This window comes from Triturus cristatus, chromosome 8 (assembly GCF_964204655.1).
Source record: "Triturus cristatus chromosome 8, aTriCri1.1, whole genome shotgun sequence".
NCBI lineage: Eukaryota > Metazoa > Chordata > Amphibia > Caudata > Salamandridae > Triturus > Triturus cristatus.
In genome coordinates this window covers 1,661,765,106-1,661,785,034 of record NC_140591.1, presented here as the reverse complement: position 1 = coordinate 1,661,785,034, position 19,929 = coordinate 1,661,765,106, and the positions used below count along the sequence as shown (strand labels likewise).

The 19,929-nt window shown below is 46.4% G+C and overlaps 1 protein-coding gene across 1 annotated transcript in view; it reads left to right on the top strand.

Annotated features, from left to right (window-relative positions):
* Window positions 1–19,929, top strand: part of LOC146808509 (vomeronasal type-2 receptor 26-like) — a 122,552-nt gene that overhangs the window by 55,123 nt on the left and 47,500 nt on the right. The window contains exon 4 of the mRNA XM_085623964.1: window positions 965–1,192. Within this exon, the coding sequence (XP_085480090.1) occupies window positions 965–1,192 (228 nt within the window). The remainder of the gene's footprint in view (window positions 1–964; window positions 1,193–19,929) is intronic.

The following is a 19,929-nucleotide window of genomic DNA, read 5'->3' as shown; positions in this document are numbered from 1 at the left end:
CACCTTCCGACTGCTTACCCACGCACACAAATCACTCTACGACATCGGACCAGATTGCCTCAACTCTCGACTGTCCTTCTACACCCCCTCCCGCCAACTACGATCTTCCAGCCAAGCCCTCGCCACTATACCTCGCATCAACAAGACCACCATGGGAGGCAGATCCTTTGCATACCTGGCTGCTAAAACATGGAACTCACTCCCCGCCTACCTTCGCCTCACCCAGAACCACCTAGCGTTCAGAAAGCAGCTTAAAACGTGGATATTTGACAAATAATCCTCCTCCCCCTCCTAAGCGCCTTGAAACCCTCTGGGTACGTAGTGCGCTATACAAATTTTATGACTTGACTTGACTTGACTGCCACAAAAAGTCTCTCTGCACACAATCGAAAGCTGCCTTAAAATCTACAAAACGCATGATTAATGATTGTTTCTTACTAATATATTTATCCATTGAAACAAATAACACGAGGATATTTGTTGTAGTACCTAAACCTTGTATAAATCCAGTTTGATTCGGAGGGATCACTAATATACAATAACCTCAATTCCAAATTGCAAATGTAATTTGGTCAGGCGCACGGCGCGGAGAATAATCTTTTACAGAATATATCCTCTATATGCTGCAACGCTCCAACATACCCCAAATTGCTGCCCCATATGTGGTAATGCCTTCTTTACCTTTGGCTACATAAATCCTTATCTGTTCCGGAATAGGTTTTGAGCCTAATTTTTACAAAATCAAACATTTGCAGCTATGCTTTTTTTCCATGAGATTAGCTCTTTTAAGTGACATATCCTGATATATTTTCTGATATTGACTAGACAGGCTGCCTCTCATCCAATACCCCACCCCTACTTAAGCTCTAGGAAACATCAACTTTGTGTATTGTAATGCTTCACAAAAAACTTACATTTAACAGATGAAAATGATATTTGTTTTTTATTTTGCTACTCTCCTCAGATTCTCCATTATCTAAAAAATTTGCATTTTAAAACTCGGACTGGGGAAGAAATCTACTTCGATGAGTATGGAGACGCACCTGCTTCGTATGACATCCTCAACGTCCAGATTTCTGAAGATGGCATCTTCCATCTAGTCAAAGTGGGAAAATGTGACCCCCGTGCTCCTGAAAGCAAAGCCATTACAGTCAACGCAAGCACCATCCTGTGGGGTGATGGGTCCTCGGAGGTGAAAGTGAAGTATTCTGTTCATTCACACACAATATCCCAGCTTCGTTTTTAGGTCTCGCCTGAGCTATCGCGTAAGCGATGCTCTGCGAGACTTATTGTGATTGAGTGGGCTCCAAAAAGTGCTGCCAGGCCAGCCTAGCGATACAGTGCATGTGCGCGGGCGGCTTGACGCGTTTACTTTCACTTTGGTGGCCGCTTTGAAGTTTGATCGCGATCACTTTCGCGGACGCACGGCCGCGTGTTTCAGTTAGCGCCCCTGTCACTGTGTCCTGCACTCTCTCCTACCACTTTTCCACATGCTTTTCACTCCCCATGGCTGTTACTCTGCTTTGCTTTCAGGGCCGTTTAAGCCGCTCATGTACCGCACACATATGCTACTGACCACGATCCAATCACAGGTAGCGCAGCAAGGCACAGGTCCCTGGAAAGACAACTGACCTGTGACCTGTTGCACATAGGCAGCAAAACTTATCATTATTTCACATTCAAAGGCTTTCATTAAAATATTGAATAGAAGAGCATTACAACTCATTGGAAGTAATGTCATTAACTAATAAATTAGGTTTTGCTCATTATGCTCACTAGCCAACACAAAAATCATTACATAAAAAAGTGATTTAAGATTAATCATTTTCGATCACATATGCATGCACTCTTAAAACAATATAGTTTCCATAATATCATATTAGTCTCAGCACCCTTGGCAGTGTCTGCACGTACACCAGTATCAGGCCTCACTCATAGACAGACTACGTGGGTGACGTGTAGACCTCGTACGTGGCAATGCATTACACAGGATCGTGCAATCACACACTGCCCTTGCCATACGTGAAGTCAAAGTAATACAACATTCTGATGCACGTGCACCACTCACCTGGCTCAAGCTGCGAGCACCCAATCAAATTAAACAACGATGCCCCCTGCAGCCAATGCAGGCCCCATTCAGTATAAAGCCTATGGATTTCTGTGGCATATATAGGAGTCTCGAGGGCCCTCGTCCTATTCTGCGGGGGGGGGGGGGGGGGGGGAGACAGGGTGAGGCAACACATTTCGTATTACGTAACCATGGTGATGCCTTATCGATATTTGTGCCTTATATGAACCCGTGATAAATTAAGAATGAACTTTTTTTAAACCCGGCCTTCTGGTAATACAGTGCTACATTATAAAACACACAACAGTATTAGGCACACAACATTAAACACACATAACTATCAGAGGTTTCGTGGCTGCACGTCTACTCTACATCTGAGAATATGTGTGAAGGTTAAAATGTTTCCTAAAATAACACTCAAAATGTACGCATCCCGTTTGTATGAATTACGGGGCATTCTTTAAAAGAACCTATACTAATGGACTGTGCCATGCCATCTCACACATGCGTAATTGTTTAAAGTTTTATATAGCGCGAACTCGACCCGAAGGTATTGGAGCGCTTTACCTGAGCACCCGTTACATTACACAAGGGCACATTAATTTTAGGTAGGCATGGAGAGCTTCAGTGATTTGTCCAGAATCACAGGATGCTGAGCCGACGCCAGACTCGAAACCTGGTTACCCAGCTCTAAAGTCGGCAGCTCTGGCCGTTAGGTGGCACCGGACCCAGTGTTCCCATGGGGAACACGGATGCTAATGGCGCAGGGCACAGCGTTCCCATGGATAACGCAGATGCCACTGTTCACATAGACAACATGCGAACTGCGAGGAGGCAGCAAGCGTTGCATTTTGCATGGGTTTCCGTTGACAGCAAGGGATCCGTTTCCATTTATCATTCATGAAGCACATAAAAAAAAGCATTGGCATAGCCAATAGGTCTCGCTTTTGGGACCTTATAAGTATTTAGTTATGCAACTGTTGCATGGCTAAACACTTATAAGGTCCCAAAAGCGAGACCTATTGGCTATGCCAATGCTTGTTTGTTTTGGCATCAGTGCCGTACTCAACCGCCTTCCGGTGTGGCATGAGCCCTTTGGCAAGAAATGCTACTGTGCACTATCTTGGTATAGTGGTTTGTTTTAGTCTCAGCATACTACGCATTTATTGTGCCTTCCAAAACTGAAACGTGTGTTTATAGAAAGCAACACAGATAAATACTATAAGGAACAATAACAAAGTGCGTGCCACACAAACCCTTGAGAGAAGAGGTAATTTTATCACTAAAAGTAGTTTTTGCCTAGGGTAAAACACACATATGTATAAGACTTTGTCCCCACCTTTAAAAAACTGTATTACAGATCACCTCTTCATCCATGCGCTAGCTCACTTATTTCCAAGCACCACATTTCCTGGAAACAAACTTATTTGAATAATTGTATTTCATGATTTTCAAATTAAGTTGCTTAAATACAACTTAATATCAAACAAATATTTTACAAACTCCCACATTTCATCACATGTAGACCTTCGTAGTAACCAGTACTAACCAGTCCCAGGGTGTGAAGTATGGTCCACTAGCTAGAACGTCCCCTTAGGTTAGGACTAGGCCTGGGCTAAAATTCCAGTCCGCTCACGGAAATTGCGATCATTTGACATTTTCGCGATCCGCGGAGAGCGCGAAAATGTCAAAATTTCCGCAATCCGCATTTTACTGGAAATTTTTTGCTTGCTCGCGCTGTAAAATAATAGATTCTAGTGTGCGCGCGATCGCCTTACCTGAATCCCCGCTTTCGCCGACAAGTTTTCCCGATCCGGTCGCGTTCTCCACGAGATGTTGGATGGTTGGTAGCCATTTGCGCTGTCTCGCGACAGTTCGCGCCCGCAGTAACAGCATTCGTCGCGCGATCACGTCTTTCTTCTCGCGATCATGCACCGCGAGACAAGTGAAAACAAGATGGCCGCGCCCGTGAACAACCGCATTGGTAAGTTGGCGAGCCGCGACCACGCAGAAAATACCGCGAACGGGCGGGAAAAAAACTTCTGCATCTTTGCGATATTTCCACGTGTTTGCGGAGATTTTTAACATTTTCGCAAATTCCGCCCACCCCTAGTTAGGACCCAGAATGGTGCAAGCTATCTTGGTGAAGAGGAGTGAGCTAGTGACCACAAGTATGGGTCTGTGCAGCATAGCATTACCAGAAGAACTCAACAAACCAACATGCCACCCCCTTGTTTAGGAGATCCAGGAACTGCTGGCCAGTGTAGCACAACCCACCCAAATAAAAACAGACACAGTGGTCATGTATTAACGCTCATCTGTTAGTCGGGGTCCGAGTGTGGGCGTGGAGGCAGCCTTCAAGCAAAGTGCGAAATAGACAGGGATTCCGCTTCAGTTTGTGATACACCTACACACCCACCTGTCCCCAGTGGTTCTATCACATATGGGGTGCAGGTTAGTAGGGTCAGGCTGTCAACTGAACCTCATAGGTTATTTCAGGCTCCATAGGTCACCCTACCAACTTGTCCTTGTAGCATGATTGACACTACCACACCCACCGGCTAGAAAGAAAGAGAAATAATTTGTGGACAAGCCAGTGCAAGTGCATGGCCCATAAAGAAAACATTTCTCCCTGTTCCCTCTCCTGAGAAGCAGCTCAGGGAACAGGCCACTTATGACGCCTTCTTGTGGAACATTTAGGCCGGCGCCTGGCTGCGGCCGTGATGGGGGTTAGCATAAAAATAGAGGGGTCACCCAGTCCCAACCGACCCAGAGGCATCCTATTGTAGGTCCAAGCATAGAACGTTACTTCTTCTTGTTTTGTTAGGGCATATGGCTCACCGGCATGGCCACAGCTGCCTGTTCTATTACTAGGGAGCGAACCCTTACCAACAAAGCGTGACTCATTTATACTTGTTCAACTTGGACCCTGCAGGACCTTGAAGGACTGGAACTGTGACTCAGTATCCAGGACTGTGGAGATTATCAAATTTGTCCCGAATATGGTTCACTTCATAGGGACGCACATGGACCCAAACGTGGACGCCTAATGCCCGTTATGTGCACTTCATTGTATGAAAGTTATTTTTTCTAAGCAGTTTCTTTTTTTTTATATTGCATTTCATTACAGACACCGCTCTGTCTATTATGCTGTTAAGTCTTTGTTTGCCCTAAATTGCATTTGTATGCTGCTCAACAGAAACGCTTTGGCGATACAGTGTTCATTTTATGAACAGGATGAATTATTTAAAAATGTCTAGACGTTGGGGTCCATTTGTATTGTGGTAGCTCAGACACCCAGCATAAAAATGCCACCCCTCCGCCCAGCCCAGATGAAGTCCTAAACTCAACAAGAAGGGTGGTGCAGAAGAATTCCACAAAGACCCTTACAGATCCCAACACATTTTGCTACATACCTGTGCTTAGAATTCTGAAGTGATCCGAGGTGCCCTATAATTGTCAAGATGCGTCCTACTGGGGCATTACCTTTGCCTCCAGCAAGGAAACCTCACGACGGATGCCGTTGTCTTTGAACAGTGGGAGTGTTTTAACACTGGCAGCCGGGCTGCCTTTACTGTTTCTTGATGTCATGATAGTCAATGACACTTCATTAATGACGCTCACCAGTACAGATCTTTAGAACAGCCTTACACCTCGGTGGCCCTAAGCTCCACTCGCCCCTGCAGCTACTAACACCAGCATCGGCTCCCTGGGCCATTGACTGCACAGAAGTACCCGAGCTCCCGGTTCAATCCTGCTAGATAGACCTTGACTGCCTGTGAGTGTTTGCTACTCTTACTATATTGGTCTAATGTAGTGTTCTATTGGTTTCCACGTTTAGCTTTATTTAGGTTAATGTTTAGGGAATTTATTAAGCGCTCATATACCAACGGTCTCTAGGCGCTGTGAGGAGTGGGAGAGCTGTCCTAAGGGGCTCTATCAGTAGGCTAGAGTTAATAACCATGTTTTCAGTTTTTTCCTAAAACTGGTATACTCAGGTGTTAATCTGATTTCTATTGGCAAGGAATTCCAAAGTGTGGGGCCGATACCGAAAAGCGAGAGCCACCCACTCTCTTTCGCTTGAATCTAGGAATAGTCAGCATATTCATAGTGGCTGATCTGAGATTCTGTTTGGGTAAGTATCTTGAGATCTTTGTGGATATAAATTTAGGGCCCGTTTCATGAACTGCGTTAAAAACCATGCACCCCGTTTTAAACATGGCCCGCTGAGTCACAGGAAGCCAGTGTAGCTGCTCCATTAATGGCTTAGTGTGACAGTGTCTCAGTTGCTTAGTTTGATTAGCAGGCAGCTCTAGATAAGATGCCGTTGGCATAGTCCAGCCTGGACATTACCAAGGCCAGCATAATAGCTACGCTTCCCTCCCTGGAAAAGAAATTCCTAATTTTCTTAAAAGTCCTCAAGTGTTAAACACAAGAGGACCACAACCAGGTTGACCTGTTTCTGCATGGATAGATTAGCATGTATCTTAATGCCCAGACGTTTGACATAATTTTTGGGGATAGGTAGAGTACCCAGTGCAGCTGGCCAGTGTGCTGGCGTCCACTGTTCGATTCTGTTGTTGGAGATAATTATCTCTGTTTTATCCGAGTTTAATTTGAGATAATTATGACTCATCCAATCTTTGATGAAAAGCATAGTGCGTTGGAAGAAATCCTTGGATTCCTCCGTCTCATCAATCGGAAAAATCAGCTGCATGTCACCTGCGTAATTGTATACCTTCACACCCCTGTTTTGAAGAGCATGGTGTGAAGGCTTAAGGCTTCAGGTCCAGAGATGCCAATATCCATGGGAGCGAAGCTAATGTCTGTACTCTCCTCCAAAGACACCGCTCTCCTCTGTCACTAGGATACCACAGGCAGAGAGCGATATATCTGGGGAGTGTAGAGATCTGAATGAACCACCAGGCAACTTCGGGGATATCGGTAAGGATGGGGCGTAGTAACTGTAGTTCCGAAACAACCTGCAGTAACACAAGAGCAGAATTTGGGGACAGGGTAGTTCACAAAGTCCAGTCTAAGCAAAGGCAATCGCTTATCACTCACTAAATACGAATGTGTACCTTCCTATACTTACACCCACCAAGGCTGAAGGAAGCTTAATACAGCGGGATTAATACTCTGGGCGATAGTTCAAGGTTGTCGTTTATCCGTGTAGCTTACAGCAGTTAAGCAGCCTCAGGAAACAATCAAAGGGATACTCACAACCTTGCAGAAGTATCTCCCCACGTGGCAGTCCAGGAAATGTAGTCCCGAGAGAGATAAGCACCAGCAGCTAGCAGGTTATTTTTACTGTTAAGGTCGCGGGGCAAGGAACAGTTGAGCCCGTCGAGTTAGGTTATCGGGGCTACACCTCTACTGACAAATGCGAACGTTCTTGGGAGTAGCGGGAAAGCAGTGTATTTCACAAGCAGGATTGTGGGATTACATGAGGAGATTCCGTAGCAGCCGTGCGGCTTCTTGCACGTGACTCAGAAGCGGGTTTGCCATATAATGGAGGAGTCTGTGCGTCTGCTTTCTTTTCTCCACGAAGACGGAAGTTGGATTCTGTGTGTGTTACAGCCTCAGGACGGGTCCCGTGAGCAGAACAGAAATAAGCGCTGCCTGATGATTTTAGAATTTGCAGGTCTCAAAACGCCATAGCCCACTATGTCCTCCGTGGGTATGGCAAACGAATAAAGACACAAAAAAAAAGAAAAAAAAATTATCAAAGGTACAGTTCACAGCGCAACTTGCGCTTTCAGTTTCTTAAAGTCTATCGTAACGCTTATGCGCCTCCAGGCGCTTTCAAGAGTTCTGGGTTCTCTGGAGTAGTCTCGTACTACGCCAAAGACTGCGAGGTTCACTAATATGTCCGAAACGGACTCCTCATCCGGCCTCCGGGAGAGAAGGTTGGGTGTACTTCTAGGTTGATCAAGGCGTGGCTCAATACACTGGAAGCAGGAATTCAAAGCCAAGCACCCAGGAGTCTTTTCTGTTTGCTTATAAGCTGAGTTAATCAGCTGATATGTTCCCGGTGCAGTATGGGAAGGCACACATTTCACCTACCCTTCAGATGCATTGTGGGACTGGAAGTTTATCGTCTAACAGTTCTCCCCCCTAACCACCTATTCATAGGACGAGGCTTGGACGGGTATCTAGCATGAAATCTCCTGATCAACTGTGGGGCATGGATATTCTCAGCGGGTTCCCAAGTTCTATCCTCTGGGGCATACCCCACCCAGTCTATCAGATATTGTATCCTTCCCTGGTCCAATCGAGAATCCAATATAGCTTTAACTTCATATTCTAATTCTCCCTAGGCAGGGGAGGAAGTTCAGGGTAAGAGGAAGGGAAATAAACTTTAAGCAAGGAGGTGTGGAAAACAGGATGGATCTGCATTTCAGGTGGTAAGTCAAGCTTGACTGTCACAGGATTAATCACTTGGGAAATAGGAAAAGGTCCTATATATCTAGGTTGCAGTTTACGGGGCCCCGGCATCTGGATATTTTTTTGGGCCAGCCATACCTGGTCTCCTACGGAGTAATCTGGGGAAATCCGTCTGTATTTGTCAGCCTGCTCTTTCATGGCTTGCTTGGCCTCGAACAAGGTTGCTCGTGCTTGTTCCCATATGGACTTGAGATGTGTGTAGTGATCTGTAACAGCAGGTACTGTGTTCTGCGGGAGGGACAGTGGGAGGAATTTAGGGTGATTGCCAGTATTAAAGTAAAAGGGAGAAACCTTGGAAGCTGAATGCGTGGCATTGTTATATGCGAATTCTGCCAAGGGGAGGGCCTGAAGCCAATCTGTGGATGTAGTACTAATTAGGCAACGGAGGTATTGTTCGAGAGTTTGGTTCGTTCTTTCCGTTTGTCCATCAGTTTGTGGATGGTAGGCAGAAGAGAGTCTGTGGTCCATATGAAGAGCCTTACACAACCCTTGCCAAAACTTGGAGAAAAACTGAGGGCCCCTGTCAGTGACAATGACAGAGGGCAATCCATACAACCGGACTATGTTACTGATAAAAGCATCAGTGAGTTCTAGGGAACTGGGTATTTTCTTCAGGGGAATGAAATGTGCCATCTTGGATAACATATCTACTACGACCAATATCGTGGTGAAACCACGTATAGGAGGGAGATCAGTGATAAAATCCATACTTATGGACGCCCATGGTATATCAGGTATGGGTAATGGTTGTAATAGACCAGCAGGGGCACAGTGGGATGATTTCTGTCGGGCGCATGTGGGACAGGCCAGGACACATTTATTGACGTCTTGGGTCATGCCTTTCCACCAAAACCATCGTTGACACATGAGTAAGGTTTTTTCTCCCCCCGGATGTCCGGCTAGTGGCAGGGAATGACACCATTGTATGATGGATTCACGCGTGTCTGGTGTAGGGAGGAAAAGACGCTGTTCATGAAAGAACAGTCCATTTGTGATAATATTGGAAGAATCGGTTAACCATCTTTCTTTATCAAGTGTAGAATAAGCAGAGGTTAGTTTGGATATGAAGGAATCCTCAGAGTCGATAGCAGCGGAAATCTTATTTTCAGGGATGATGGGCACGGGAGATTCTTCAGTGTATTTATGATCTTTTCCTAGGCGTGATAACGCATCTGCCTTACCTTGTTGTGAACCAGGTCTAAAGGTAATTACAAAGTCATACTCGGAAAAAAATGAGACCCATCTCATCTGTCTGGGAGTGAGGGCTCGGGCAGATCTGAAAAACTGAAGATTCCTATGATCGGAAAATATGGTGATAGTGTGAGGAGAACATAAAAGATAATGTCGCCATTCTTGAAAGGCCCTTTTAATGGCCAGGAGTTCCCTTTCTCCCACGGCATAATTTTGTTCTGCTTGTGATAAGGTTTTAGAAAAATATGCTACCGGATGTAGCGTACCTGACTGAGAGTCACGCTGAGAAAGAACTCCTCCCACAGCATATTGTGAAGCATCAGCCTCTACATAATACGGCTGTGTTTCATCGGCATGCCGAATGATAGGAGCCAAAGTGAATTGATGTTTTAGGTGTTGGAATGCTCTTTCACCTTCCTCAGTCCATTCGAAAGAAACTCCCTTTTTTAGCAAGCGTGTTATCGGTGTTACTATATCAGAGAAGTGATTTATAAATCTCCGATAAAAATTGGCGAACCCTAAAAAGCATTGCACGTCTTTAACAGTTTTTGGGCTACTCCATTTAGTGATTGCTGTTACCTTTGCAGGGTCCATGTGTATGCCTTCGGGGGAAATAACAAATCCCAGGAATTCCACTCTTTGGGCATGAAACAGACATTTGTCCAACTTGGCAAACAAGTGGTTTTCTTGTAAGCGTTGTAATACGAGCTTAACATGTGTTACATGTTCTTGGTCGTTCTGACAAAAAAATCAAAATATCATCTATATAGACGATGGCAAAAACATCCAAACACTCTCCTAAGATTTCATTCACTAAAAATTGAAAAGCAGCAGGGGCATTGCATAGGCCGAAGGGCATAACGCAATACTCAAAGAGTCCGAATTTTGTTCGAAAGGCCGTCTTCCACTCATCTCCCTCTCTAACTCGGATCAAATGATACGCCCCCCTAAGATCCAGCTTAGTAAAAATCTTGGCCTTCCGTACCTGATCGAGTAGAGTGGAGATGAGTGGAAGAGGGTATTTATTCTTTACAGTCACCTTGTTTAAGCCTCTGTAATCAAGACATGCTCTCAAGCCCCCTTCACGTTTCGGAATGAAAAAAATAGGGGAGGAAACTGGAGAGGTAGAGTGACGGATAAACCCTTTCTTTAACATGTCCTGTAAATAGTCATGTAGATATTTGGTTTCTGGTTCCGTAAGTGCATACACCCGACTGACGGGAAGCTGGGCACCCGGTACCAAGTCAATCCGACAGTCGTAAGACCGATGGGGGGGGGTAAAGCCACTGCCCGTGCTTCATCAAACACACCTGCAAATTGTTTATAGTCCAGGGGAAGCTCATGGGTGTATGGCAGAAATAAGGCGCAACTTAACGGCATTTGCCAATGGGTACTCTCAGGATAACAATGCTTTAAGCAGTGTGAGGAACGTAACGTAACTTTCCTAGCAATCCAATCAATGCTAGGATTGTGCTTTTGAAGCCATGGGACTCCTAGAATGGCTCCAAAACTGGGGGCCGCAATTAAGTCAAAAGTTACTACTTCTGCATGTCCGTTATCACATATCATCATTAGATTGGGAGTTTGATATGTGATGAGCCCCGAGGAAAAGTCGGAACCATCCACGGCTTTTACCTTTTCCGGTTGGGTCTTGGGGATTAACTCTATCCCTAGTGTTCTAGCTAAGGAAATGTCCAGGAAGTTTCCAGTAGCCCCAGAATCTAACAATACTGTCAAAGTTTTCCTATGCTGGGAAGGTAAGACAATTACCACTGAGATGGTGATATGTTTTGGGACAAGAGCTAAAGTGTTTGCCAAGAAATTAGAGATCTGTCCTGAAATAGGACTTGGAAGAGCGATCTCTAAACTCTCCAAGTCCATCAGTTTTCCGTAAGCGCCACGGCCCCTGTTCTCAGAGCGGTGGTTTTTCCAGAAGATTTAGGTTTCAAAGGACATTCCCTTGCGAAATGACCGCTCTTACCACAGTATAAACATAGATTTAGTCTTCTACGCTTATCACGTTCTTCGGCAGTTAGTGGGCCCCTCACACCCCCTATCTGCATGGGTTCACTGGTGTCTTTGATTTCTTTCTTATCACTTCTAGCCAGAAAAAGACGCCTGTAATCACACTTTGATTTTTCTCCCTTCCTTTCAGCTAATCTGTGGTCCAATTTTACCAGTAGATCCATGAAAGAGGGGCAGTCCTCAGGAGGGTCCACGATTTGGGACAGAATGTCTTTAAGCTCGTCCCGTAGACCCCTGTAAAATAATGAAGTCCTTTTTTCTTCAGGCCATTGTGTTTCGGTTACTAACCGATTGAATGTGGTGATGTATGATAACAGATCTTTGGATCCTTGCTTGAGACCTAACAATTCGTTGTTGCTCGCTTGCATGTATGCATGTTGTGCAAACAGATTTCTCATTTTTTCTTTAAATCTAGGAAGGTCATACAGTATGGGGTCATCGTTCTCTACTAGAGGCACCGCCCATAGAGCAGCATTACCACTAAGATATGAAATGATAAAGGCTACTTTCGCCGCGTCATCCGGAAAGGAACCCGCTCGACATAGGAATTGGAGATAGCACTGGTTCATGAATATTCCGTACTTGCTGCTATCACCGCTAAATCTTTCTGGCATAGCTAAGGGTGTCTGAGGAGGAGTGACTACTGTTACAGTTACAGGGGCAGGGGTTGAGACCTCAGTAGGGGAGACAGAGGAAAGAGAAGGGACCTGAAAATGTGCAGGGTGTATGTAACTCCTTTTTACTTTAGGTCTAGTATCAGGGGCTTTGTCTTCCAAAGGATAATGTGATTTGTATCTCTCTAACTAGGTAACTAGTCGCTGATTTTCACTTCTCAGAGAGCTGAGTTCTGTTTGTAAATTAGCTACCACAGCTGCTAACTCACTCATGGAGGGAGGAGGGGGAACAAGGGACACAGCATTATCCATAAGGGCATCAAACGCGGCGCCCTGATTCATCTTCGCTCGGGGGATATATAATTCGTGGGCTTGGCTTTTCGGAGAAGGCTTAAGGCTTCAGGTCCAGAGATGCCAATATCCACGGGAGCGAAGCTAATGTCTGTACTCTCCTCCAAAGACACCGCTCTCCTCTGTCACTAGGATACCACAGGCAGAGAGCGATATATCTGGGGAGTGTAGAGACCTGAATGAACCACCAGGCAACTTTGGGGAAATCGGTAAGGATGGGGCGTAGTAACTGTAGTTCCGAAACAACCTGCAGTAACACAAGAGCAGAATATGGGGCAGGTTAGTTCACAAAGTCCAGTCTAAGCAAAGGCAATCGCTTATCACTCACTAAATACGAATGTGTACCTTCCTATACTTACACCCACCAAGGCTGAAGGAAGCTTAATACAGCGGGATTAATACTCTTAGCGATAGTTCAAGGTTGTCGTTTATCTGTGTAGCTTACAGCAGTTAAGCAGCCTCAGGAAACAATCAAAGGGATACTCACAACCTTGCAGAAGTATCTCCCCACGTGGCAGTCCAGGAAATGTAGTCCCGAGAGAGATAAGCACCAGCAGCTAGCAGGTTATTTTTACTGTTAAGGTCGCGGGGCAAGGAACAGTTGAGCCCGTCGAGTTAGGTTATCGGGGCTACACCTCTACTGACAAATGCGAACGTTCTTGGGAGTAGCGGGAAAGCAGTGTATTTCACAAGCAGGATTGTGGGATTACATGAGGAGATTCCGTAGCAGCCGTGCGGCTTCTTGCACGTGACTCAGAAGCGGGTTTGCCATATAATGGAGGAGTCTGTGCGTCTGCTTTCTTTTCTCCACAAAGACGGAAGTTGGATCCCGTGTGTGTTACAGCCTCAGGATGGGTCCCGCAAGCAGAACAGAAATAAGCGCTGCCTGATGATTTTAGAATTTGCAGGTCTCAAAACGCCATAGCCCACTATGTCCTCCGTGGGTATGGCAAACGAATAAAGACACCAAAAAAAAGAAAAAAAAAATATTAAAGGTACAGTTCACAGCGCAACTCGCGCTTTCAGTTTCTTAAAGTCTATCGTAACGCTTATGCGCCTACAGGCGCTTTCAAGAGTTCTGGGTTCTCTGGAGTAGTCTCGTACTACGCCAAAGACTACGAGGTTCACTAATATGTCCGAAACGGACTCCTCATCCGGCCTCCGGGAGAGAAGGTCGGGTGTACTGCTAGGTTGATCAAGGCGTGGCTCAATACACTGGAAGCAGGAATTCAAAGCCAAGCACCCAGGAGTCTTTTCTGTTTGCTTATAAGCTGAGTTGATCAGCTGATATGTTCCCGGTGCAGTATGGGAAGGCACACATTTCACCTACCCTTCAGATGCATTGTGGGACTGGAAGTTTATCGTCTAACACATGGATCAGAGGACAAATATATATATTGAACAGATGGGGGGAAAGGGATGACCCTTGAGGTGCACCACATGTAGTATTGACCCAGCCTGAGTTGAAAGGTGCCAGCCTAATGGACTGGGTGCGTTCACCTAAAAATGAGAGCATCCAATCCAGAGCCGTGCCCCTCAGACCTGCCGTTGCCATTCTATCCGCTAAGATGGCATGATCCATGGTATCGAATGCAGCAGACAGGTCAAGCAATACCAAGGTCTTTGTACACACCCTTTCAGCACCTTCCTTTAGATCATCCATTACACTCAAGATAACTGATTCAGTAGAGTGCGATGGTCTGAAGCCTGCCTGATGAGAATCCAGAAAATGTGTTTCTTCGATGAAAGCACAAAGAAGTTTTGCTACATGAGCCTCCAGCAACTTTGTCGGGTGAGGGAGGAGCGAGATAGGTCTGTTATTGCTCAGAAGGCTGGGGTCTTCTCCAGCTTTCTTTTGCAGTGGGTCTCTTTGAAAGCACGTGGAACTACCCCTTGCTCTATGGAGGCGTTGAGAAGAGTGAGTAAAGTAGCCGGAAAATGAGAAAGAAGTTCTTTTTGTATCCTAGCAGGACAATGGTCATTGGGGGAGCCAGATTGTATCTTTTTTCTGAGATCATCAAGCCGATCTAAGGTAATGTTTTGATAGCTGGACATCGTTATGGGATTTACAAATTGCTTATGTGATTTCCATTCCTGAGGGCTAGTGGAGATAGAGTTCTGGATGGTCTTAATTTTTTCAATGAAGAAAGTATTCAGCATGTCACATAAGACCTGGGAGGGGGTAATGGCCAGTGTAATGCGGTCAGGACTAGAAAGTTCTTCGACTATTTAAAAAATTTCTTTGGATTTGTTACCAGAGCTAAGTACCCAGGTTGAGTAGAAGGCTTTTTTTGCCTCCACAATAGCAGCTTAGTAGTCAGTTAGTGCTTTTTCATACATTTTCCTTTCTGTAGGGGAGTAACTTCTTCGCCATTTCCATTCCGCCTGGCGGGTTTTAAGTTTTACAATTTTGTACTCCTCAGTAAACCAATTAGAGGTTTCATGCCGCTTCAGGCACCTCTCTTTCCTCTTTAATGGGGCGTGCACCTCACTTGCCGTAGTTGCTAGTTTGAGATGGCTCTCTCCAGCTCATTAACACTATTCGTTATAGGCGGGAGAGTAGATTGCAACGTATTAAGGAACTCTGGCAACTTAACACGATTCCAATTTCTGGTCAATAATTTTGTGTCACTCAATGATTTAACTAAGGATAGGCCGTTTTAAGCAAAATATATGAGGTGGTGATCTGACCATGCACATGGCTGCACCATTAGCTTACGGACCAAGAAATTAGAGGTCCATAATTGATCTAATGAGTGTCCTTTAATATGGGTGGGTTCCGTTATATGTCCTTCTAGATTCAGATTGGTTACTATGTCTGTGAGCTATTTGGAGCCCCGAGTCCCCCTTCCTCTGAGGACCAACAATTCAGGTCGCCAATTAACAATATTTTTGCATAGTCTATGGTAAGTGGGGTCAAATAGTTAGCTAAATCGGTGACAAACCCTCCTATTGCAATAGGGGGTCTACAGATCAGTATACACACTAATGTAGACTTGGGAAATGCTCGTTTTAATGTGAGACTATCAACTGAACTCGCTTCAAATGAGGCAATAGAAGTGGCTGAAAGCTCTTTTTTGATGACTGCTGCTACCCCTCCTCCTCTTTTCCGAGGGGGTCTGTTGGCCTGCATCAAGTAATAATTACTTGGGAGGTCCGCTAAGATGTCAGGCATAGATTCCAGGGTTAACCATGTTTCTGTGACCAGTAGTATATCTGGAGCATTAGTATCTAAAAAGTTAAAAATCTCTAACTGGCGCTTAACCATAGAGAGTGTGTTTAAGTAAATTATACTAAGCTCTTTGGTATCAGGGGTCTTTCTCTTTGCAGTTATGGATATTTCTAAAGCGCGCGATTACCCGGAGGTGTCCTGGCACTGGTTACTTCTCGTGCAGCGGAGCTAGGAAAAGGGGAATTATTTGTCAAAAAGCCAGGTCTTCAGCCCCCTCCTAAAAGCTAGAAGATTGGTGGCGTTTCTCAAGTGGAATGGAAGACCATTCCAGGCCTTAGCTGCACATAAGGAGAAGCTTCTGCCACCCCACTGGGATTTTTTGTGGGTGGGACTACAACCAGTTTAGCTTTGGATGATCTCAGAGTTCTTGTCGGTCTATACCACTGAAACTGGCGTCTTAAATGGTCAGGTTCCCACCCTTGCAGAGCTTTAAAAACTATACAAAGGGACTTAAACTGCACCCGGTTCCTCACCGGGAGCCAGTGCAATTTTTTAATCTCTTTTGAGATTGGGGAGAATTTGGATGTGCCCGTAAGAAGTCTGTCCGCGGCATTCTGGAGCAGCTGCAGTTTATACAAAAACTTTTGCTGACTATTCAAATATAAGCTGTTGCAGTAGTCCAGCCTCGATAAGACCAAAGCTGTGACTACTGTTTTCCGGCACCCCAACGGAAGAAGTTGCACAACGTTCTTAACCGTTCTCAGAACATGCACTGTTTTTGAAACTACTGCATTGACCTGGGCTCCCAGGGACAATTTCTCATCCAACAGAACTCCCAGATTTTTCACCTTTTTAGAGGGTGAAGGGAGTGATCCCAGAGAGGCCGGTCACCAGTTGGAAGTCCAAAAATTAGGGTCATTCCCAAACAACATTACTTTGGTTTTATCCGAGTTAAATTTTAAACAATTTTCCGCCATCCATCTTCCTACTGCTTCCATACAGGACTGAAAACAGATATCTATTCCTAGTTCTTAACTTGGTAATCGAGACACCACAATTTGTGTGTCATCCGCATAAGATGTAATACCAAACCCATAAGCACTGATAACAGGAGCCAGAGATGAGACATACACATTAAAGAGTGTTGGGCTCAATGAAGACCCCTGCGGCACACTGCATGGCAGTGAAAAGAGTTTTGACTGAAATTTCCCCAGGGATACAATCTGACCTCTGTCTGATAGAAAGGACTTGAGCAGATCCCAGGCTTTACCCCGTACCCCACAGTCCCTGAGACGGTCCATCAAAATCCCATGATGGACCGTATCGAATGCAGCAGAAAGATCCAATAGGATCAGAGCTGATCCACTGCTACTCTGATCTCTTCTGTAGCCTTGATGAGAGCAGACTCCGTGCTGTGTCCCTCTCTATAGCCATATTGGGAGGGATCTAACCCTTGGACTTCCTTCAAAAAAGCACTGAGTTGACAATTCATCGCCTTCTCAACCATCTTGGCGAGGAGAGGGAGACGAGAGATCGGACGAAAATTGTTAGGGTCATTAGGGTCCAGGCTTGGCTTCTTCAAAAGGGGGGGGGGGGGGGAGTATTGAGGACACCTTCCACTGCTTGGGAAACTGTCCAGATTCAAACATAACATCAAAAATGTCTGCGAGAGATAAGGCAATTGGACCAGGGGCCAGTTTTGTGATCGTTACTGGACAAGGGTCAAAAGATGAGCCCGATTTAGCTCCTATTAGGAGCTCCAACGTGTCGTGCACAGTCAGTGGCCTGACTTTGTCCAAGGCATGCGGGGAGAGCCTTATTGTTAGACTTGGGGGTCTCTGGTTGGCGCAAGGTTGCCCTTGTGTCAAGCAGGAACCCTCTCCTCTACGTCAGGGCACAGGATAACCCCTTTGGGAATGACCCTTGCTCACCCTCTAGGTGCGTGGCGTGAGCAGCCAAGGCGATTCTTCAGGCGTTGTTGGTTAAGCAATTATAATCACACACACAGTAAACCCATTAATCCCCCCAGAAACGGACACCAGGCTTAGGTATGTGAAAATACGCTCTTTTATGTAAAAATAGTTATCTCAATATGCAGACTTATCACAAGACCAGTAACGTTTTCGCTATGCCACCAGGTTGTAAAGCAGGCAAATGTTCTTTGTTCGTAGCTTCAAATAGATACTTTGCAGTCTCTTGCAAATGTCACTTGGGGTTCCAGTACTTACAGAGATCGACTCCTGTGAACGGGGAAATAAGGCGTTGCGGGCCCCGAGCCCGATACTGGAACCTTTTCAGTGATGTGGAGAGTCGGCACAGGTCGGTGCGACTCTCAGCTTGAGAAGTGGTCTTGGGTCCTCGATCAGCGGGTGTGGGCAGGTAGGCAGGCGCGGCCAGCGACCCTCAGCACGGCGGTGCAGGGGGTCTCCACAGCGGGGGCGGCGCGGCCTGAGGTGTCCGGGGATAGCGAAGCGGGGTCACAGGGCACGGTCAGTGCAGCTGGATGACCCGGCGTAGATCACAGTCGTCGGACGGTTTCCGGCGGGAGGGGTGATAGCGCGTTCAGCGTGCTCCAGTGGCAGGCGGTGACAGGGGTGCAGGCGGCCTAGCCCGGGGACAGAGAGCGGCTCCGGACGGAGCGGGGCTCTCACGGGGTTGCGGCAGGCGAGCTCCTGAGTGTCACGGCCCTAGGAGGGGCGTTGAGGGGCGCAGTCTCTTTCCAGCGGGATGCACACACGGCTCGAAACGGAGGACGAGCAAAAGCACAGAGAACCCACTGGTCCTGGGGTTCAGTTCAGGGGGCAAGCTCAGATCAAGCCCTTGGAGAATGTTTAAAGCACAAAGCAGCAGTCTTTTCAGTAGTCTCTTCCTCTCCTTTCTCAGCAAGGCAGGCAGCAGGCCAGCTCCTCCAGCGTCTCCTTCTCCTTCTAGTCGGGCAGAGGGTCTTTGTGGTAAAACAGGATTCTGATTTCTTAGGAGCCAGGCTCCTACTTTTATACCGTGATTCTTTTGTTCTTTAGCGCCAGGGGGCCTGGGCCTGGCCCAGTCCAGTTCTGGAGCACTTTGCTATGGTGACTCTGCTCTTTCCTTTCAGCAGCAGGGCAGAGACATCAGCCGCTCCACAGGGGGCGGCGCCGGCTTTGTGGTGGCAGAGCATAGGTCCATTCAGGAGTCAAGGTGTACTCCTCCCACCCATCCTGGTGTCATCTCTCTCCCCACCACCTGGCAGCCAACCTGTCTCTGGGGATTCCCCAACCCTGCTCCTTACTGTTGCTAGGCAGAACACACACACACACAGCAGAGGCGGACTGAAATGGCCAGGTCAGTAAATACTAACTTTCTAAAAGTAGTATTTACAAACCCAGGATATTAAAATAAACTTGACTACAAGAAGTATTTTATTATTCTGAGTTCAGGCATACTAAACTTGACATTCTACCATGCTCTCTGAGTCCACTGGGGTCACAGCGTGTAGTGACTCCAGCACCCCATTCTGGCCTATGGAGAGCAGGTAGCCTTCAATAGTGAAAAACGAAAATGGCTGTAATTCACTACTAAGACATGCCACACACATCAGGGCATGTCCTACCTTAGGCCTACAATGCACCCTGCCCTTGGGCCTACCAGAGGGGTGGCTAATATGTAGGTAAGGGAAGGTTTAGGGACTGGCAAGTGGGGGCACTTGCGCAGTCAGCGCGACGGTCCCAGACCGCGCACAGGGTCTGCGGTGGCAGACCCTAGACACATTTTACACGGCCGCTTTCTGTGGGTGGCGCAACCAGCGCAGCAAGCCCACCAGCAGCATTGGCATTCACAAGCCCTGGCACCCCTGGTGCACTTTACTGGGGACTGACAGTGAATCCAATAAACCAATCATGAACATCAATTACAGGTACACTTTACCTAGGAAGCACTTGCACTGCGGCACGGATTAGCCGTGGCGCAGTGCCCTGAGCGGACAACACCAGCAAAACATCGAGGCACACCATCAAAAAAGTGGAAGGGAAACTCACGCCAAGGTGCCAGGTCTAACACGTGTCCCCTCCAGCTGAAATGTGGGG